The sequence below is a fragment of the Cyprinus carpio genome, chromosome A14 (assembly GCF_018340385.1).
Source record: "Cyprinus carpio isolate SPL01 chromosome A14, ASM1834038v1, whole genome shotgun sequence".
NCBI lineage: Eukaryota > Metazoa > Chordata > Actinopteri > Cypriniformes > Cyprinidae > Cyprinus > Cyprinus carpio.
In genome coordinates, this window is record NC_056585.1 from 18709715 (window position 1) to 18733565 (window position 23851).

Sequence of the window (23851 nt, forward strand, 5' to 3'; positions counted from 1 at the left end):
ACAAAAAGAAAGATCATCATTAAAAATAAGTGTAAATTGGTAAAAGTTTATGTTTACAAATGGCTGAGAGATTGATGGCCCATGGAGAGAACTTTTTTGTTCCGAATAAAATGCAGTAACTGCATGTTGTAAACAAAAATATTTACAAAAGAATAAAAAATATGCATAAGAAAACATACTACAGTTAACAAACTAAAATAAAATATTTCAAATTATCCTTTTCTCTAATAGTGCAGTAAATTACAACACTACAATATTCAGAATTATAAAAATTGTTAAATAGTTTTTTTTTGTTAGTTTTTTTTTCACAGTGGACAACAATGAATGACTTTTTCACTTACCACTTTCCCTACAATATGCAGAATTATAATGGTTAAGGCTTTGCAACCTCATAGCAAGCAATACTGTTGCACAGTGATTTCCATGTTAATCATAAGATTTCTCAGTGACTTGCATGAGATTTGACCTTTCCATCCAGAACTCATTTGGGAAGCAGTGAAGCTCACCTTTAGATACATGCTAGATAAGGCATCAACACATTCTCACAAAATCTTAGGTGTTTGTTGATATTTTCTTCACACATTACATATTAAAATTACTAATATTTAATCTAAGATGTGCTCTTTTTTTAGGTTTTATAAAAATTAAATCTTTTAATGTTAAAACAAGTTAAAGCTGTATACAGATAATGAGGGAGAGTAACTTGTATGTTTAAATGTTTAAAATTTTAGTATGGATGACATATAAAATAACTTTCATCATTTATACCCCCCTCACACACACACATATAAAAGGGCAGAAAAATAAATACTGCATTAAAAAAATATAGAGTATCTGAAAGAATAAAGAGAAAGAATAAAGTATGTGACCCTTTGGTCAGGTAGATAAAACTGAAACTGGACAGTGATCAGTCAGACCTGAGAGGTTCAGGACTGAAAAGAGGGCAGAGCAAACCTCCAGCGCAGAAGGTCTGGAGCTGAGAGCAGGTAAGAGACTAAAGGTCCCTCTGTGACAAGTCCATTGAGGGAGGGAACATCTGGTGGACCGGCTGCTCCTCTGGTTAACATGCTACCCCAAGCAGCCTACGCACACACATAAAAATGCAACTACGTTTCTTTGTGTTACAGAAAGCTACTACTACCACTGCACTGTTGCTGTCAAGGCTCCAAGTTTGACTAAAAATAATTTTGTTACACACAACACTGCCATACAACAATCCTCCATGTGGTTTAAAATTAAAATAAGACACGAAAGTGCAACCTCATTCAAGGTGAAACAGATGCTCTATATACAAACAGAAGAAAATGTCACTGTTGGCAGAGATTGCTGATCCTCTACTTCCTCCACTGGTCTCTCACGCGGGATAATTCCCATACCTTTCCCGCCATTGGCTGCAGAGATGGAGAAAGTAGAACTGAATACTCCTCCCAAGGCCCTAATGAATAAGTTGAGAATGTGAGCAATGTTTGCCCTGTCAACACGAAAGTAATTTACTGCTGTAGCAAGGCTGATCCTTAACAACCTGCATGTTCGCCTGTTAAAACACTAGCGACGGGTCTCTCAGCTCAGAGCTAAAGACACAAACAAACACATGGTCTGATATAGCTGTGCAGGAACCCTGAGTGAACCCTGAGATGCAAGAGCTTCATTAATGTTGATTTCTTGCCAAAAAAAGGCATACAAAAGTGAGAGGGAGAGAGAAAAACAAGACACAGGCAGTGAGAAGGTGGAAGGGTCAGTACAACAAGCCTGCTGCCCAGCACCGGCACAAACACACACAAACTCACTCATCACATGCTGTCGACCTGGGCTAACCTTGTGAGCCAGGGTGAGAGCCAGGCCGTGGTTGTGTTAAGCAAGGCTCATCCTCCCTCGGCATCTGTAATGATGGAGCTAATGATCGCTGCTGCTGTAGGCGCAGCCTGGGCCGAGTTGGAGTAATTGCAGGGCGTCTGCACAAGACCTGTCGATGATGTCACTGCCGCCAGGTTCAGTTGGTATCAGAAAATTTCAGTAAGTTTCAGTAGGTACTCTCGTAGCAGGAGAATAAAAGAAAACATCTATATCATATAACAGAAAAAAGAAAAAAAAAACACCAATAAGAGTGGTTGTCTCAAGGAATACAATGAGTGGAGCAGGTGAACATGGAAAGCCTTTCATGTTCGTGAAAGAACAGGCTGAAAAGGGAGAGAAAAAACTGCTGGAAACGCATTGATTTTTCTCATCTTGAAGTGCTAAACTAGCAGCTAAGTGCCAGCGAAGTGAGCTGTGCTCTGAGAACACCAGCTGCACTCCAATCCAAACTGATAAATTTCATGATGCTGTTTCACACTTTATCCTTACTTTATCAATAATTTCCTTCTTGCTATAGGCTCCTGAACAGTGTTATTAGCATAGAGTAACACACATGAGACAAAAAGGGGGAGGAAAGTAAACGGAGCTGAGCAGGAGCGCGAGAGAGAGAGAGAGAGAGAGAGAGAGAGAGAGAGAGAGAGAGAGAGATCTTCCAGCCATTCAATGGCTGTGGTGTGATTAAAAATAGAAATTGCAAAGCAGATTACATAAAAATAAATAAATTAATAAAACCTATACCCATCCAACTGACTGGAGCTAATGTGATAGGGATCCTCTCTGACAGAAATCAACTTTTAATGAAGAGCCATGTGCTGGGAGAAATTAGCCATTACCCACAGGAGCAGATATTAAAAGTTTATAAATGACAGTAGTGTTGCTCGTGATTGCTGAGGAAGGGGTGAGTCAGGGGAGCATGGCAGAGGAAGACCGCTTTGCGGCCCGCACTCTGATCAGTTTAAACGTTGACGTGCCAGCGGGGTGTGCTGTGGGCACCCACATGCTCCTGACGAGGTAAATTGCAAGCGTCTGCTCAGCGAAGGCATGCCACGGGAGCGTGCAACAAACATGGCAGAACAAACGCACTGTGACGCCTGCACCCCTTCATCACTGCTCTGATCAAATACACCAGGACATTCAGCCATATGGGACCTGGAGATTATTCATACAATCACAGGCCTACATATGGGCTGGAGGGATACTGGACTTTTGAGGTTTACTTGTGTCACTAGAAATGACAGTGGAAGGAATTAACTGTGTAGAGACAGGGCCGGAAATGAGCTTTCCTCTAAAGAGCCAGGCAAATCAGCTGAGTAGGCCACAGATATGAAACAGGTACTCAGAACAGCATAAAATCCTTCTATATGTGACCCTGGACCACAAAACCAGTCTTAAGTATCACAGGGTTTATTTGTAGCAATATCCAAAAATACACTGTATGAGTCAAAAAGATAAATTTTCTATTATGCCTAGTAAAGATCATGTTCCATGAAGATATTTTGTACATTTCCTTCTGTATATATATTACAACTTAATTTCTGATTAGTGATATGCCTTGCTAAGGACTTTATTTGGACCATTTTAAAGACAATTTTCTCAATATTTAGATTAATTTGGACCCTCAGCTTTTCAAATAGGTACATCAAATTGTCCTATCCTAACAAACCATACATCAATGGAAAGCTTATTTGATGTATAAATCTCAATCTCAAAATTGACCCTTATGACTGGTTTTGTGGTCCATGGTCATACACACACCCACACACACATAGTCCTAGATGTAGCATAATGTTGCTTGTATTTTTAAGTTAGAGCACTTATTTTGTAACACCTAATATTTAAACACACAGTAAATAATTAATAACTTAGACTGCAGTGCCCCACCAGTGTGAATGTGATTAGGTCTGAGGCACTATCACAACTAAAAAGACATTTATTTAATCCAGAAGTGAAATTTCAGGGGTGGTAACCATGATAAGGTGAAAATTATTTGAATGTTGATGTCACCTCACCACTGCACCTTCCGTAAGGCAACCTGTTTCATTTCGAATATGTGAAAGAAACACAATGTTTTATTTTTATTTTATTTTTTTGTGAAATTTCTTCACAGGTAAACTGTGGAAATAAAATACTTAGTGCACTTTAAACATATATCTTAAGCCTAAAATTATTGAACAATTCAAATATTTCACAATGGTATGCCTCTCTAATAACAGCATACCTTTGTCTATTCTCCAGCTGCCACATGAAAAACATTAAAATAAAGAATTAAATAAAGGCTTGAAAATCTAAAAATGGTGATCAGCCTCTTTGCTGGGCTCTGGTTAAATGAAGATTAAGGCTAAGCCGCAGAGGTGACGGGCCTGGCGAATTGAGCCCCTGCAAATGGAACATTGCATGGAAATAAACAATCTCACAAAGCCTTACTTTCCATGAGAACGGAATGTGTCAACTTGTCAACTGCAACTGCAAACTCTTTTTGAGCTATCCACTTGGCCCTGAGCAGAACCAATTAGCTTTATTTTGGCAAAACACATTCTTAAAAAGCTAGGCTCTTGACTGCTGGCGCAGGAAGGAGTTGTTAGTTTTCATGTAACTTGGAATTTTTGCTTCCTCCTTTGATCTCGAGCCATCAAGCCATCAACATCAAGTAAATTAGTACTTTAAGATAAGATCTTTCTAATCAAACGGAGCTGTCATTCAAATGATTGGCAAATAAAAACATTTTTTTCTGAACACGAGTTCACCCCTTGATGCTGTCATAGTATCCTGATGTACAATTTGGGAATGTGTGTATGAACGACTTCAGACTAAAGCACAAATCACACATTTAGTCAGCAGATTGCACAGATTTATTTATTCATGTCTTTATTTATATTCAATTACAAACAGGCATATTTAGTCAGCAGATTGCAGAGATATATTTATTCATGTCATTATTTAGGGTCTATTAGACACTGAGGGGGGGCACAGGAAAGTGAATTTTCTGACCAACTTCATCCTTCAGCCAAAAATAAATATACACTTAAATTTTCCACCGTAACCAGAACCAAAGGAGAAAGAATAAACATCATGGCATCGTAGAATATATCATCATTTATACAATTCCTGACTCCACCATATCTGGGTGTGCAGCTACTCCACTGAATAAGGAGTTGAGACTGTGGACAACAGCATGCTGTAAACTTTACAGGGCATTATAAATTCCTGTCAAGATGAAATCAGAAACCATAAGGGACTAGGAGAGAGAGAAAAAACAGACATTACCTGTGAGAACACAACAGCATCTCCCCAGAGCTTTCTATTAGCATTTAATTGAGAAGGCTTCTTATTCAAACACTCCAGTTGCTCTCCTTCTCCTCCCCTTCCTGCCCTCTGCCACAGGCTCTACTCTATTCATAGCTCCCTGCGAAAAACTGCTCCACTTTCTCATTTATACACACTATAAATTCCTTACATTCACACTATGAATACTGATCATCACAAATGTTATGACATTTAAAGGAAAGATGGAAAACAGCCAGGAAAGACCTATAATACTCATTATATGGATGGATTTCAGTGGTTGTCAGAGAATCTCTATCTATCATCCATCCATCCATCAATCCATCCATCCATCCATCCATCTATCTAGATATATCTATTTAGAATTGAACTGGGATTGCATTTTATACATAAACTCTTTCCCAGAATGCATCAGATGTGCTGTATTTCTTGTGCTGCCTTGGTGGAAGCATAGTGTTTCAAGATCTGGCCTACTGAACAAAAAGGTTGCAGGTTCAGTTTCAAGTGGTTTGACATCACAAGCCTGTACGCTTGAGAAAACGTACTATATCCCAGGCTGCTTCAGGGTAACTGCCAGCGCAATTAGTGAACTGTATGTCAACTTAGGTGAGGGGGTGTCTAAAACAGAGGGTAAGCATTCTCAACCTTGCTTAGCTAAAAGCCTCACAAATGTCCCTATAAAAAGATGCAAGATTGGATAAAAGCGACTGAGGCGATGCCATTCAAAGAATCTCTGCGTCTGGCAGAGAGTTCACTTCCTGTTTACTCCTGAATGACAACTGTACCTAATAATTGTGAGCTCTCTGGGTTGAGGTTAGAGGAAGTGACAACCACATGACAGGAAGGAGTGACCTTGCACTGTCACACTATATACTTGTGAGAGGGTCAGGGCATCATCAAGTTGCACTGGGGTTTCTTTGATTAATGCTGGCATTATTAAAAGACTATCCCCGTCCAATAAAATGGCTTCAGATAATAGATGTTGCCATTCAAAGCCAATAATAGTGTCTATAATGGAATCAGCAGAGCTGAAAAAGGTGGACTTTCATTTCCTCTTGTGGGCCTTATGTTTTGAACACCCCATTGTTCATCAGCTCCTGCAGCAGATAACCACTTGAATTTGCATGTGAATCAAGAATGCTTCATAACCTGTCCTAAACACTGGCTATGCAAATGACATGACCCAGAAAAGGACAAGCATCTTCAAAACGAGGCAAAGTTTCTCACATTTTCAGATGCATCAAAGGTGCAACAGTGTAGCAACCATGTCACGCTGAGCCATTGCCGTCGCCTTATCAGATTTAGCCAAAAACCACAGGTTGTCAGCCATGGAAAAAAAGGCTAGTATCAACAGTTTGTTCTCTCCAGGGCTGACACACAGGTTGGCTGGTATGCTCAATTTGTGCAACACAGGCTTCAAGGTGAACGTGAGGAAAAACTATAGATACTAGAGCTATTTTTTTTTAAACGCAAGCTCACGAATATAACACTGGAGGACCCGGTGTCTGTCAGCTGTGCTTGAAAACGTCTCACTATAGCTGACAACGTAAGATTCGCTGTTTCAAAGTGAAGCAAATACTATACGGAAATGTGGAAGTTGGTCCCCCCTCTGGTTGGAAGTGGTACATTCCACATGTTTAAGTTTAATCAGGATACACGTGTGAAATTACCCATTTGATGTGTTACAACAAAAAATAAAGAAAAAAGACATGAATAATAAATACAGGAGATGTATCCACCTAGGATTTGTGCCACAAATTAACCTAAAAAAACAGGAGGTCCATCTCTCTTCTCTGTCTCTCTAAACCTCAGCCATGGGCAGTAAATAAGCTGGTAGTGAAGAGAGAAGGTGCGATGACAATGAAGTATGGACTTGAGTACTCTATAGCCATTCAGCTCACTCGCTCTTTCTATCTCTACAACATCCTACATTAGCAAGGCCAGCTTAAGTCTGCACTATTTCCAATGTATTCAATTTGCTGCTTAACAGAAGCAGGCGAATTAAAACTCTTCTCCTAGGCCAGGCATATCAGAGGGCTCTGACCTTTCCTTATCACGTGACACAAGCACACACAAAACCAGGAATATATTAATTCCTCACAGCCATCAGGCTTTATTACGGTGCAACTCAGTGAAGGCAAAGTAACACAATTCTCCACCACAACGCTGTACAAGAGCAGACAGAATAGACCATGTGAGACGACAACAGATGTGGTCTGGTTTTAACCCCATAACACTCCTCACCATCAGTCCTGGAGAAGTGTGTCAGCGGAATGTCATGGGGATCTGGCACACATGTCTGCTCAGCTAACTAGCATGGAGTGATGTTGTATCACAGGATAGAGGAGAAAAAAGCTGAATTATGGAGGAGAGAGTTAATTATGAATGGGGAAAGGCAAAGGCTCCGACACTTACCTGAGACACATGGCTGCTTCAGCGTCTGGAGACACAGCTTGTCCTTTGCTGCGAGATGCGGTGCTGCCTTAATTGAGCATCTGCATGCTAAATCTGATTTTTCTATTTCACAAGAAAAGCAGCCATGTGGCTACACTTGTTAGCTGTTTTCTTAACAAAGAATGACAGTGGAAAGTTAGTCTGAAACAAGGATGAGACAGAATTCTGATGCAAAAAGATATGATCACACCTCACCCTTAAGGGCATATCTGTAATTGACAGCCGAGACAGATGCTGGAAATGAGCCTTGCGCACTGATGAAGAGGGGCCCTGAGAGTGATGCAGCTCTTCATTAAGTTTTTAACATCTCTTCAGTGACAATCGATAATGATGTGGACAGGGATTTTATTACCCATATCACTGTTATAGACTCATACTACATTCTCAAGTAAAAATTAGTGCAACACTTGTTACATTTACACCATAATAGAGTGCAACAGTTGGGTTCCAAAAGTAAAAAACTAATATTAAACAATAGCTTATAAAGCTTTAACAGAGACCTACTGTGAGCTACGAGGTTGATTAATCAATGGTATTAGATTAAAACCAGGGCATTTTTTTTAATATTCATGTTTAGCAGTGGAATTCCAGGAGAAAAACTACATTACCCATGATTTTGCAGAGAAATCACCACTTTAAAAATGAATGGGTACAATACTTACAGAACCAAGGACACTAAAAACATTTAAATGAACTGTTGCTATTCAAAACACTTAATGAAAGCTACTTCCCAATTTTTAATTTTTTAATTTATCAACTGAAAAGTACAACTGAAAGCCTCTCCCTTCTCCCATGTTGTGATAGAGGGCATAACTCAATGACTAAAATAAACCGTTGAACAGTATTAAAATAAGAATTAAAAAATAATGTAGACATAAATTAGCATTGGTCAATTTATTATATACTAGTCAACAGCAAAAACAACACTTCAAACAGAGTCCCAATTAGCTGATAGTTAGAAAAGATAACATCAACTTAAAATTAACATTAGTTTCTACTGAAACTGTCAGCAGTTACTTTTTTTATACTGAGTAACACAACATTGTAATGCAATACAGTACTTTTAAAAGTAACTCTTCAGCACTATTACTACTTTCCCTACAATTACCAGTTATATATGTCAACAATTTCACTTCAATTAACTGAATTATTTTTAAAAAACCTTTGTTTGACCTGTTGATTCCAGTTGTTCTTAAAGCAGGGACACTGGGAGCACCTGCACTTCCAAAGAAATGTAGTAGACTGTCAGAGGGACTGGGATGGAAAAAATAAGGGTTTAAAAAGCAAAAGCAAACAGTCAGTGTTGGGATGGGGGCTGGTGGGAGCACTGCTGGAACTAAAGAGGGGCGTGCCTCCAGAGCTTGGGAAACAATTCTGCCCCTGGGAAGTCAAGTCATTCTGGATGACATTCGCACGCTGTGCCAGAGGCAGAGGGAGGCAGCATTGTGTGGTGCTGTGGATTGATGATGCCATGCACACTGAACCCAGCAGCTGTAATTAAGAGGTCATGTGTGAAACTTTTATAGAGTTTGCCCTATGCACCGGCATCTCGCCAAAATGTGCAAACTCCTCCGCCCATTTTGAACAATGCCCCTCACTTCGCTCAATCTTCACTTTAATGCTATTCTTAGATGCAATTATCAAACACACTATCTGATTACGGCTTTATGTGATAGTTTCACATTTTCTGAAGAAAATATAAGTCGTTCATGCGCATGCAAGACTCACTGCCACAATATTAGGTTGTAGTATAATGTAGAATATAAATGTAGGATATAAAATAGGAATTAAATATATGCAAATATATGCTGATTTGCTTATAAAAGATTTATTTTTCAAATAAATGCTATTCTTTATTCATCATTAAAATTTCCACAAAATAACAAGTGGCTTTCAACATAGATAAGTAGTAAGCAAAAAACAGTAAGAACCATAATTAATAATTGAGCACCAATAATAATTGATAATAACTGAGCACCAAATCAGCATATTGCAATGACTTCTGAAGAATCACATGACACTGAGCTAAAACTTCAGCTTTGCCGTTTCAGGAATAAAGGACATTTTAAAATATATTCGCATGGAAAGTAGTAGTAGTTATAAAAAAAATAAAATAAAATTGAAATGTATTTCGTCATAACATAAATTAACAACATATATAAAATATTACACTGTTGTAGCCAATAAACTCATGAGAACACCATTTTTTTTTTTTTTTTTTTTTTTTTTTTTTTTGCCTTTTATGCAGTGTCCTTTGTGACAACCCCTTTCAGAACACACACAAAAAACAAAATGGACATCAGCGTCAGTCCATCTTAGTACAATCCAAATTACCCCTACCCAAACCTTCACTAAATCCCACAAGCCTAATCCTGGACTAAGGCCTAGCAGCGGGGCCCCTGGCAAAGTTTAGCCTGGAACATCCACTAGTCCCCCTTTCACAAGCCTTAAAACATTCAAAGCCTTCTATTTAGAGAAAGAAACTTTTGTTGCCGCACAAAGAGCCAACCAGAGGTACTTCTATAAAGTGAGCCCCGTTCGAAATCAGATTATTTCCACTCAAATCCCCCTTTCTTCACATGTCAGTTAACTATGTAGTGTCTTTTGTCTCTTTGTGAATAACCCATTTCACTATGATGGTCAGTGGATGTGTATTTCTGCATTTATTGCTACATTTATTCCTAAAGCAAAGAAAGAAAGCATATTTCCCCCCTACTCTATATATATTTTTTTATTCTTTGAAGAAATCTGGGACACATGCCCCTAAGGAACGCAAAGTGCTTTAATTTATTCCCACCTTTTCTCTCTGGCTGCCATCTCCAAGGCCTCTTTCTATGCCCAGAAGTGATTTGTTCAGGCTGGACCATCAAAGCAATTATTGTAGAGGCCCGCTTTCCTATTATGAGGGGAGATGACTGACAACAGCGGGACGGTTGAGGGTGGAGGGCACTTGGCTCCAATTTATTAGATCTGAAAGCTCGTTCCTCATTGGCAACTCTGCAAATAGTGATACATAAACAAAATGCAAACTGTAAAACATCGCCGCTTTTCAATTACAATATCAGTCATTGTCAGCACCTCGTTCGCCATGGTCCGGGTGACTGATCGGCTATTTAAATAGGTCAGGGCATGGGAGACATGCTAAGTGAACGTTTGGGTCAGATGTCAGATCTTGATATAATTAATGTAACACACATGAGAGCAGGGGGTCTTCTTTAGTAAGGATCTGCTCAAATACACAACCACAAAGCATCTAGATTCACAAAAAAAATAACCTCTTTTAAGTCACAAAAAAAACATCCACCCTAAAGAATGATAAATACAATGCCTACCCCAAGGAAAGATGTACGCGTACGAACATGGGAATGAATGGAAGACGAGTTGTGTGAGAGTGTACAGAGTGAATTTAAATGAGTGAGGCAAAAAGACGTGGCATGAAGCTAATAACTCTCATGGCTTCGTGCACCAAAGGCATCGCCTTCAATAAAAGCCCCCTTTCACTGACTGTTTCCTTTCTTCAATTATTTAGGATTTATAAACACAATCCATCTATTCTGTTACTAAAAGATCCCGTAAAAAATGAATAACCTGCCCCATCAGCCTTATCGACAGTCATAAAAGTTTTACAATAGGCATAAGAAAAATCCATCCTTCAGACAGCTGGTTAGCACCACTATAAACATATTAATGAAAATAACTAAGACAGAATAAGATATGCCTTTAAAACTCAAGTTTACAACATGCAGCTCCAGAGATTTTTACATGCTTTTAAGCTAATCAAAACGTATGCGAGGTGCAAATGAGCATTACTGGGAGTGTTTGTATGCGTGTTTATACCTGTCACAGAGGATGACGGAGGGCATGAGTTCAATTAACAGCGTTTTTCTCAAGTGCCGTCACCGCCTCCAGGCTGCCACGTCACATACAGAGACGGTTGTGCCCTACTAAACAACACGCACACATGCCTCAGCGGGCGCAACCTCCTCATTCCTCAGCCATTGTGCAGGACTATGGGGAAAAAGGTGACCTGACCAAATGAAGAATGCACATCTGCTGGGAAAAGAGCTCTGTAGTTGAGGTAATGTAGTGCATCGCTTCATCCTGCAGTTATTTTTCCCTCCGGGGCAGAGAGGTCACTTAGCCACACCGATTCTGGCTGATTCACTATCCTCGAACCCCCGCCTTGTGTTCCTGTTGCACAATGACCTCACGCTTGCATCCAGCTACCTATTCTTAATCCAGCGTTTCTGAAGAATGGGTTTGTTCAAGCCCACCATCTATTTTTAAACCCACACATTAGTCATCTCTTACAGGGGAGCCACGAAACATAGTAATTTATGGAATTCATGAATACCAAAGGTGTCTCTTAGAGGTTTGCTGCAGTTGTTATCTTCCTTGTTTATGCCCCTTTGAATTTTAGAACAAACGAGACAACGTTCTGTTCCTGGTTTATGCTGTTCAAAATGGATATCAAACCATCGCATTGGTTTAATGCTGAGTTTATATTCTACTTAACACAAACAAATAGTGGCTCACAACCAAAAACACACAAATAAACATTCAACAAATACATTAACAACACAGAGACAAAACCGAGCCACAAATAAAAAAAAAAGACAAAAACTGGATGAAACCCGTAACCTTTGATTACTGAGGATAATCACCCATAGCTATGTATATACCATATTAAGTCCAGCTCGGGGCACTTACGGTGGGGTTGAAACCATGCCAGCTTGTATCCTCTTACTAACCTCTGTGGCCTGTTAAACAAATTCAGACTACTTAGTGGGAACCTCTTGACCTACTCGAAAACGTCATGGTCTGCAAGAGCATTAATGAAATTGAATTTGAATAAAATAAAAGCTAATTTGCAATTCCAGAGAGCACTTGGACTCCCCTGTTGGAGTGGGACTTCTCTTGATCAATTACCGTGTCTACAGTTCACTGACACTAATGCTCTTAAACATTTACTCACAAACAGAAAACGGCAGATAAATTGTAAATGTGCATTTATCCCTTGCTGGGGAGAAATCTGACTCTGTTTTCTTTGCTCTCAACTAGGGGCAAATGTAGCTGAAACATTTCTGCATTATAATTTTGCACTGTTCATGCATGAGTTTCACTTTAGAGCAGAACCGCTGTAAACACTGTTAATGTCAACACCGCTTGGGTCGGAAAACACATCACAATATTACCCTTAGCATAGCACTATAGATTCAAGCAAGGAAAATACAACAAAATGCATACTGCTTTTGGGAAAGATTAAATTAAAAAAGCTTTAAAAAGTATACAAAGCCTAGACTTCTCCATAACAGCACGTTAAAGTGCAAGTCTCTTTAGCCTATTTAGACAATTTCAAGTGTTAATATATTAAATATGACATTTTGGGCCAGACTTGATGCACAGAAAAATATTCCCTTCTAATGGCACTATGAACTTACGCCCGAGTAACATTCTTACTAAGTGATTTCAGGTTCATTTCCACAGAACATCAAGTACAAATGCGTCTAATGTGTTTAGAAAAAGCACAAGATACATTTCATAGGCTCTTGGGTGCTTGGTAAAAGTGTGGAGGTGTCATTTCATTTGCTCTTTAAGCGATCCAATACGGTTGCATGAAGACTAATATCATGTGGGTGAGCCTTCCTTCTAAAGTGAGTAAATGTTGCGATGTTGTGAAAATGAAAAACAATTACAATGACACATGTTGCACACACATTGCATCACTGTAGAGATGAGAAAACCTAGATATGATTAGCTCTAGGGAGGTAATAGAGAGCATAAGATATCTCCATGATCATTGACTCCGGTTTGATGTACTTTTAAGGGCATATTAAACTTTTAATTGTGATGTGTATGATTTTTCGATGTTAAAATATTCTGTAATTCCAGATTAGTATGCAAAGACTGTAAATAAGACATTTGTAGGTCGATTCCTTTGAAAATGTAAGCGCGCTATCAAAACTTTGCTCTGTTTGTTTTAACAACACCAGCAATGTGAGTTTTGAGGAGGATTATGTGGTTGACTAACCAATAACAGACAGTAGGAATGTTTGGGTGATGTTAGTGGTACACACTAAGCAAAAATGCGGAAACTTTTGCTGCTTTTCAGGTGAAGATGAAAAGAACACAGTGTACAGTCACATATCACAACTTCCTCTGAGACAGAATTGGAGGAAAGAGAAGGGCACTGGAGCAACGAAACCAGTGAGATTAGTCCTAAGTAACTAAATGGACCATATCACTTTTCCATTACCAGAGAGGAATAGCTATTTGGATGGCTGAAATCTAAACGAAAAGGTGGAGCACAGCTTTAGTGTGGATGTTCATTCAAGTGTAAATGTTGCACACTGTTCAACCTTCTTTTTTAGCAAATGGAAATTTGCCGTCACATCTTTGAGCTCCATCAATAAATAAACCAGACGCAAATAAACAGATAAATAAATAAATATGACACGAGTCGCAAATGGGCATCCGTCAGCATTAGTGATGGAGCGATGTCAGCCAGGATCACACTTCACTTGAAGGGGACTGCCTGTACGAGGGAAGATTCCTGCTGATTGCATACACACACACACGCATACGCATGCACAATTCCCCCTGAGATCAGCTTTTGACCAGACACACAAGCCTCTTCTGCTTTATTCAAGCTCTGTCTGTTTCTCTCTCTCTTCCTTTACTTCTTCCCTGTCTCCTCCCTCTCGCTAGGCTTCGAGGTTTTGCCCTCTTGGTGCTCTCAGCTGTGTTCAGCCTCTTCCTTACATTATTTTTTGTCTTTCTTTTACAACCTCTCTCTGAGAGGCAGTGGTGGTGTTAGTGGATCTGTGTGTCTTTGTGCAGTGTCAGTGGTTTGAAAGCCACTGGTCTGATGGAATTTCTGGTGTGTCCCCACAGTTATGTGCCATCATCAGCTTCTGCCCCATTCAGCACATCTCTGACCCATCTGCTCCCTCAGGCAACACAAGCAAAAACAACTAAAGCTTACACTAGCATTACCTATTACCACTATTAGCAATGAGATATCATTTACAGACTTTAGTGAAAAATCCCATCAAAAATGTATGTTTATATACATATATAAACATTCTACTGTTATTCTTATTGCTTTTGACAAGGTGGGTGGACATCTCACACAAACATCTCACAAGAATCCCTCTCAAACCCTGTGTGCTCTGGTTTGAGAACGCAAAAATCTGGTCAGTGTTGTAGTTGTTAACTAAAATTAAATAAACATGAAACTAAAACAGCAATAAAAGAAAATATGAATATAAAATGTCAAACTTAAATCTGAAATTATTTTAAATTTAAGTACTAAAATTAAAATAAAGCTAAATAGAAATGTTAATAAAAAATGACAAAAGCACCTAACACTTAAAGTAAAATTAAAATGACAACTGAAAAAAATAAAAATTATATATATATATATATATATATATATATATATATATATATATATATATTGTGTGTGTGTGTATTAATATTAATCTACTAATTATATATATATATATACTGTATACATATGTGTGTGTGTGTGTGTGTGTGTGTATTAATATTAATCTACTAATGCACTTTTAACATTTAAATTTTATACATTAAGATTAGTTAATGTATTACGAACAAAAATGGTTATCAGTAATGCATTTTATAAATGCAGTCATCAATAATCAATAATACAATTTAGAAAAGACCATTACCTAGAGGAATAAAACCCCTATTAAAATTGTTGTTCAATGTTATTTCATAATGTGTAATGCATTCACAATGTAAACAAATTGAACCTTTTTGTAAAGCATGTATCAATGTCAATGATCAATACACAACACCCTCCATCCTATATAATATAATATAATATAATATAATATAATATAATATAATATAATATAATATAATATAATATAATATAATATAATATAATAGATATCACAAATAATAATGCAATACACAGCAGAATACACCAGGGGCAGTGTGGAGCTCAGACTGTGCTTAAGCTCTGCAAGACCCCCCACCCCACCCACCTCACACTGCAGTGTACATGTGCAAGGCCCTTCCAGCAGGACAGTTACCAGAGACTTCCTCTACATTTAGCTGTGACGGGTCACATTTCAGCAGACGAGAGTGTGCGTCTCTGGAGTATCTTCATAGCATTTCACAGTGCTGAGCTGTTTATTAGTTAATGACCTCTTTCCACAATACCGAGCTTGACTGCCCAACTCTACATTTGTGCTTCAGAAAGTATATAATTCACCCACCCTCAATACACAACACATTGTAAAAATAAAATATAATACTAACACAAAAAACAAAAAAAAATCCACTATACTGAAGTGGGTGGTAACAGTACTTTGACAATCTGACAGTAATTCTGTCAAACTGCCACTGTGATTCTTTGCCTATGGCATGTATATGCTATTGAATCGATCAAACACGGAAATGTTTGTTCTGGTAGCATGTTACGCACTTGTCAAACCCCAGAAAAACATTTGTGAAAGGAGCACTAGCCTCCTACCTACTCCCACAATTCCCCATACCTACTTATTACATGCATCCACCTCTGCAAATGGAAAGGTAAAATATTAATTCGCACTGCAGCGCCTGACAGATCCCAGATAGTAATGACACACAAATGCAGACGCTCTTCAGCCGCTATTTGTCTGTGGTAATAGACACCTCACACTGTTAAATTGTGGGGTGTGCCACCAAAAATGGCATTAAAAGCTAGCGTTGTCCTTTATTCTCCTCTAGCAGAAGCAAATTCCTGCTGAAAGTTGCTTTATTTAGGCCTACACTGATCGTTATTGGAACTCACTCTCTCCAATTTATCATGACTACGGCTTAATTCACTCTGCCAAGATTTTCGACTGTGGATGTCCCTTCAGAGTATTATCAAACCAATATTTTAAGGATGGGAGAAGGGAGGGCTGTGTTTAAAAAGCTCATTGGGTCTGATTTGAGAGATACAGCTTTCACTTTTTCCCTGAAGTGAGTTATGACTATATTAAGAACATCTCAAGCCGGGAGTAAAATCAATTCCGTAGTGAAAATATGCAGGGCTAAAATCAGATCAAACTCTCAATTATGCGCTGCCGAGGAATATTTGCCCTGGCAAATTGATCCAGTATTGACAATTAGCACTTAAGGTGACCTTTCATAAGGGCCATTTGTTTCCGCTTTATGCAAATAACTGAGTAAAGCAACAAATAGGAATAAGTAAAAACAAAACATAAACCCATAAAAACCAAAACCCTTTAGAATAGCAAAAGTAAAGGTGACACCAGAAAGCTTTTCTTTTTTTGGCCTATGTTTCCGTCTTGGTCTCTACTCGCATCAATTGGAGCTCCCCTCATGCTGGGGGAGATGGCAGTGGACAAAAGCGGCCAAGCCTGAGGTCCTTTACAGTGCTGTACAATTGACTTCCTCCTGAAAGGACTGTCGCCAGGAGCCTTCATTGCACACACACAGAGCACAAGCTCCTCGAATCCACGGCCAACACTGTGTGCTCAGTGTGAGGGTAACAAGCAGCCACCAGTTTCTTTTTAGCAGACTTTAAAGGTTGAAAGGCTCTTGTTGGAAATCAAATGGCTCAGGCCGACACACATTGACAAACGGAAAAACGAGCCACACAGGACTGTAGCATTTTACCAAGATGTGATTTATTCTTTTAAAGAATGGATGTGTGTCACACGGTCAGCTTGTTTAAGTGCCTCGATAAAACCACCCATCAGATATATGCTCTGTGGCTGTTCAAACTCTACATAAAACTCTACAAAAAATCCTCATCTTTATTTCTATCATGGTTCCTTCCTCACCTACACCGGCAGATGACCCTCACAGACCCTCTGACCCTCTCCATCCATGTAAACTTTGATAGAAATGTCTTTACTTTCAGATTTAAACTTTTTTTCAATCATTTTTCTATGGCCTTTCAGCCCCTCATCCCTGTTCCACATGACTCCACCCTTTCTTCTGAAGAAAAATATCCTTATCTATCACAAGCAGGTGATAAGTCTCGAGAAAGCGTCACTGTGCAGCACTTCTCCTTATTGATATCTGGCATCTACCAAGTCATCCACACCATCGCTGAGTGCACTACCCTCTGGTCCCTTCAGCCCTGAGCAAATCACGTTAGCCCTTCTCCCTGCAGGAGCGCCCTGGGGTGAGCTACATGAATAACATCTATCAACACCCTCAAGTGGAATGCTTGAGGTTTGGGGAAGTAGGGATCTTAGCTGTCAGGTGAAAAGTGTTACAGGCAACCCTTCTATCTAACGGCTGTGGGTGTGAGAGTGAAGATAAAGTGTGTAGGTGGTTGGTTTGGTGCATGTAAAAAGGAAGTGAAGGGATCAGGGATTAATTGCTCAGGGATTTACAATCACAGTTTCATGCTTGTAATATGATAACACACTGATTAATTATTGCAGGAACAAAGAATGTGTTTCTGTCAATATTGCGAGGAAGCAATATGACAGCAAAAACAATGGGGGGAAAGACAGGGAGGAAGTACAAAAAATGGTCTTGTTTCATTAAGAGGCAGAGGTAAGGAACAAATTATGGAGAGATCATTTACTATGTGACAGGGGAAGGGAAGAAAAAAAAAACTTAATCTTTGTCCGACTTTCGTATTCTCTACCATCTTCCTCCTGTCTTTCTCTCATTTGCTACTTCACAGATTCATCCCTTTTCTGCTTTTAAAATTTAATGACTGAAAATAGGTAATTTAATCTTCATTAAACATATAAGGCTCTTTCTCCTCTGCCTGAGTGAATTAACTAGTAGACCAGGGGCAGAATAGACACTGGGGTTCAAATCCCATAACCCTGGCACACATTACATCAACGCATCTGTTTTTAATAACCCATTTCTCCACAAATCAAAGTTAAACAGGAATCCCTGAACCCAAGGAAACTTTTGATGGACGAAAGAATGAAGGTGAAAGCCCAGGAAGGGAAGGTTATAGGTTTTAATGACTTGGAAAGGCAGCAAATAAATAAAATGGTGTCCCTCAGAAATCTGATTGATGTGCCTTTTGGGATGGCCCATATGAAAGAGCTACTCAGCCTGTGGCTTTCATCTGTGACCAGAGAAATCGATGCCAAGGATCTATGAGCAGTTACCTGTCTCTATCCAACAATCTCTTAGAGTACCCTTTGGCATTCAAACAGAAGATTTTTAGTGTAGAGTGGACCAGAGGAAGCCTTCATCACAAAATACCACTTTCAAGGTTACCTCTGAGATCAGTGCAGAACCTTAACATAAGCAATAAATAAATAAATAAATAAATAAATAAATAAATAAATAAAAAAAATAATAATATAATATATATATATATATATATATATATATGAAAACCATGTTTCCCAAATCAATACAAAAAATTACATCTCAAGTCTTTCAGTGACCATCAAACATTTCTAAATGCATTGGCTGTAACAACTAGGAAAACCATGTTTCCCAAATCAATACAAAAAATTACATCTCAAGTCTTTCAGTGGAGCACTCAAAGACTGTACACTCCACATAAAAAAGCAACAACTGAAGGCTATTAAACTGTAGAAAAGTCACCGAAACACAACGTGCTATGAGTCAATTCATGCTATTGTGTAAGCCACAGCATCTTTGTTATACTTTTAGTGAGCAAAGCTAGGAATACTGACAGCATTTACAAGACCTGATAGCAAAATATAGGTCAGATCTGACCAGGGATCCTGCATTAAATCGGTCTTTCAGACCTCTCTTTCCTCCCCTGAGTTTTAAATTTGTGACACTATTTAAAATGGATTACCTATTTACCATATCTCTCCTAGCACAGTGCTTGGGTCTGATCTTGAGCTGAAACGGCTGCATGCTCATGGTCGTGTTACCATATTACCCAAGTAAAAAGGCAGTCTGCTGCCCTAAGGCTGTAGCACGCTGACCTACATCAATGCACCAATGCTTCAGAGCCTAATTAGTAGAACTTGTAAGCCTAGCGTTTTGTCATGTTTGGCTGGTTTCTTTATTGTTACAAGCATGATTAATACAACTATACTGCAAATGCTAAATGACAATCACTAAATCATTTGGGCTGGAGATGATGGGTATGCTATTTTGTTGAAGGATTCTGCTCATCTAAAGCTGGATTTCAAAGGGATAGTTCATTCAAAAATGAAAATCCTGTCATCAAACCTGTATACCTTCTTATTTTTTTAATTTTTTTTTTTTTTTTAATTTATTTATTTCTTTATTTTTGCTTCTGGGGAACACAGAAGAAGATATTCTGGGGTCACTGGGGTCCAAACAACTTTGTACATTTGGGTGAACTATCCCTTTTCCAAGCTAAGTAGCTTTTCCAACACAGTTTTCCACAAAGTGTTAAAGCAGTTGCCTGTCCTCAAATAGATCCTTTTTCACAGAGGCACATCCAAAAGTGTCCTGAAGTAAAGGTGTCTTATATCATTAACTAAATTCTTGCTAGAACACTTACATTTTGAGTAAATCCATTGGATTATAAAAAAACCCTTACTAAATTTAAAAAAAATTGCAATACATCAAACTCCACCAAATAAATTAGAATCTAACAATCAATTCACAATAAAAACAAATGATTTGCAGTTTCACGTACACACTAAAATTTATTACTTGTAGGTGCACAACTCACATTAGTTTTACTGAGTCTGCTTGCTTTGTCTTCATCTCCAATGCACACAAAAATAGAAAGCGAAATAGTCTTACATGCAACGTAGAATTAACATTCTACATGTAAATGGTATTCCTTTTTTTCTTTTCAAAATAAAATAACAAAAAAAAATAATTCAATATTCAATACATCCATACAAACAAATCATAAAAACAATGCAGAAGCCACTTCCTACTAGTTCCATTGGGAGTGGGAGGGATTAATGCACAACAAATCTATTCACATCTAACGCACTCACCGATCACTGTCCAAATTGATTTCAGCAAATCAGTTCAAGTGAACACATAAAACTTGATTAATATTCATGAGCCTAGCAGCCTGTCAGACCTTAGGGCATTTTATATTATTATTCATTGTATTTGTATTTTTTTAGTATTATTATTTTAGGATTATTGCTGGTCTTTTTACAGAAACAATTCTCCAATTCTTAATTCTCTGTTTTATTTAATACGACAAATATGCATTATTGCATCATCATTCATGTCATATTTTAATTCTAATTACTAAAGTTCTATCATAAAAAAATACCAATTCTAATCTCATACATACAAAAATAATACAAAATACACTCAAGACCAAACCACTAAACCTACAAAAAAAAAGCATAGGATCAGGTCACTGAATCTGTAGCCCAAGAGCATTATGACATGTACAAACCCCGCTGATCCAGACGCTGAATTCATACTGATATATTCTGAATGGTTCATGTAGCATATCAGTAAAACAGCAGAAAGCTACAAAATAAAACACATTCACAGACATCATAAATAATGTACATATTCACCAAAGGGCTCAGTGTGGTACTGAATATGCTTTATTTCACAGGCATTTCTGTAGCAGTGCCATTCACAGGCGTGCAAAGCATAATGGTGAGGAGAATCTATTTCGTGCAAACATTAAAAAGTCATTTCAGGCATATAGAATATAAGAAACTGGCCTTCACATGCTTTAAAGACCCACACACTATCGCACAAGACTCTGTGTGCAATAAAGCTCTGTCATAGCCTTTCTAAAGTAGGCCAGGGCAGAGAAAGGCTAGAATCTATTAAAAAGTGAGCACTTTTGGTGCTCTGTGCATGGGATGACACTTAAACAGAATGCCAAGCTTTTTAGGAAGAATAAAGAAAAAAAAAAAAAAATCCATGAATGGGAATTAAGGAAAGCAATGACCCTTCAGACAGATCATTTCTATATGCCTTTCACAGACGTGGACGTGCTGCCATGCTTCATCACTGCAAGGGTGCGCTAGTTAGGTCATCTACTGTAGAATGGCTAGAAACATGGAGAGGACACACTGCTAAAAAAAACTTAACAAAAAAAACTGATAAAAAACAACTTACCATCAAACACATTTAAACAAAACAACCCATCACACACTTTTAGATGATGCTCAGATCAATGCACTGATGGAAATCTTAGCAGGAGTCAAATATTTCTAAGGCTTTGTTCACTGTGCACTAAAATCAGATTTATTTTTCAATGTATTTTTTAAACACACCGACATGTTGCAAGTAAAGAAATTAAATCAGAAAGTTTAGACAATCTTTCCCTCTGCTCATGTCTATCATGAATTCTCTTCTATAGCTATGTCCAAGTTTGTTTGTAAAAATCTGATTCTGACATACAAACTACAAACAATAAAATGTTTTTGAGTTGAAAATACCAAAAAAAAAAAAAAAAAAAAAAACATTCAGATTTTAGGCAGCCTGTCTGAACAAAGCCTAAGAGAGAAAGCCATCTTCTTCTAACCCACACATTCAGTTGTGGAGCTCAGCATAGTTTTCTAGAGTTCAACCAAAGTTTTTTTTAAGTCCAGGCTATAAGCAAGTGTTATAGGGAGAACAGCAGGGCAAGTGGGGTAAACATAGGTTCATTTTGTTACCATGGTTAGCACCCGGCCACCAAGGTGCAGAACAGGAAGGGCTTTGATCACCTGTAACAATGACAAAGTGGAAATTGACAGACAGAAAAAGAGAGAGAGAAAGAAAAAGAAGAGGGAGAGACGTCAAACAAGAGATATTTCAGGAGTTTGTAACCAATTATTCACTCTGAAACTCTCAGCCCACACACTCATCAGAAAAAGAAAGAGGCTGAAAGAGAGAGAGAAGGTGAGCGACACTCAGCACAAGAAAGCGAGCGGCAAGAAAAAGAGACAGAGTATGAGACAGAAGAGAGAGAGAAAAGAGCACTGGTGAAGTTTAATCTACACACTCTCTTCTCTCCTAAATGTCAGTCTTATTCAAACAGATGTCAGGGAGACCGGGCCACAGAGTTGGATGAAGTAGGTGAGCTCTGAGCATGCGGCGCTCTCTTTTCCTGGCGATGGCTGCTTGGCAGGCTCTGTCAGGGGGCAGCGCTTGGGGGCCTCGCAGCCCCGCTGAGTGGGAGACAGGTTTCATACAGCATGACACCTTACTTATTCATGCCCTCTTATTAGACCTCCGCACTGACACAAGGGATCATGGAAAGAACTTTTTTGTAAGATGAGATGAAGTAAAGCCAGAAAAACAGTGCAGGGACAAATCAGCGCTGCTGAGCATGCTGGTATATGGATATTAGGATGAGGTACACTGATGTGGCGATCTAAAGTTTCCCACATGCATTTTCTCCTGATGTCTTTTGGCATGTTTTTTTTATGTGGCTTTTCTAATGATGCTGAGTTTTTTTTTTTTTTTTGTCAGTCTGTACACAACATATATCTCACTACATCCCAGGAGGATTTATAATGACACAAATGGGTTTATGCACTGTAAGCATGCATGGACAAGGACTTTGGGAAAAGAGTGACTTATTGGGGCCATCGTACGAGGCTGTTCTGGAAAGCTACAGCAGTTATAGACACTTGTCTGCCCATCCTTGGCATTTCAATTCAACATAAGCACCTACAGCAGGTGGTCTGCTTCTCCTCCCTTGGGTCAGAGCGATTCATCATGGCAGGATGGAATACGTTAACATTAAGATTATGTTAAACCATCCTCCAAGGACCTAGAGTCTACAATCAATTTCTGTAATCAGTGACTTATGAATGGTAATGTGGCAATGAATCCAATATGAAAACAGTTTTGAGGCGGGGACCTAAAGAAGGGCAATAAACTGAGCCACATTTACAAGTGTTACTTTGGGTTTTATGTTGTTGAAAGAATAGTTTACCCCAAAATGAACATTTTCTTTTTCTCACATCAAACAATAAAATAATTATTATACATTGTAAAACACAAATAAAATAATTAGAGATAGTACACAACATACAAAAATTTTAAATTACATTTTCAAATATAATATAATAAAAACTGGTTATTTTAAATTGTAATAATATTTTCAATGGATTTTTAAACAAATACATGCAGTCTTGGTAATTATAAAAGAAGAAAAAGATATTTTAAAAAAAAATCATAGACTTTAAGTGGCTTGGTGATTACAGCTGTGACATCACAAGGAAAATTTACATTTTAAAACAAATCCATGTACTAAAAATAATAAAACATCACAATTAACACATCATTAAATGGTAGAATACTTTTTTTTTTTTAAGCAATTACTAAGCATAGGAAATGCGTTCATGTTTTAAAAGGTATGCAACAGCACCAT

At 38.3% G+C, this 23851-nt stretch overlaps 1 protein-coding gene across 1 annotated transcript in view; it reads right to left on the reverse strand.

Annotated features, from left to right (window-relative positions):
• diaph2 (diaphanous-related formin 2) overlaps nucleotides 1-23851 on the reverse strand; it is a 379799-nt gene that overhangs the window by 15719 nt on the left and 340229 nt on the right. Inside the window, exon 29 of the mRNA XM_042770138.1 lies at nucleotides 22146-22196. Within this exon, the coding sequence (XP_042626072.1) occupies nucleotides 22146-22196 (51 nt within the window). The remainder of the gene's footprint in view (nucleotides 1-22145; nucleotides 22197-23851) is intronic.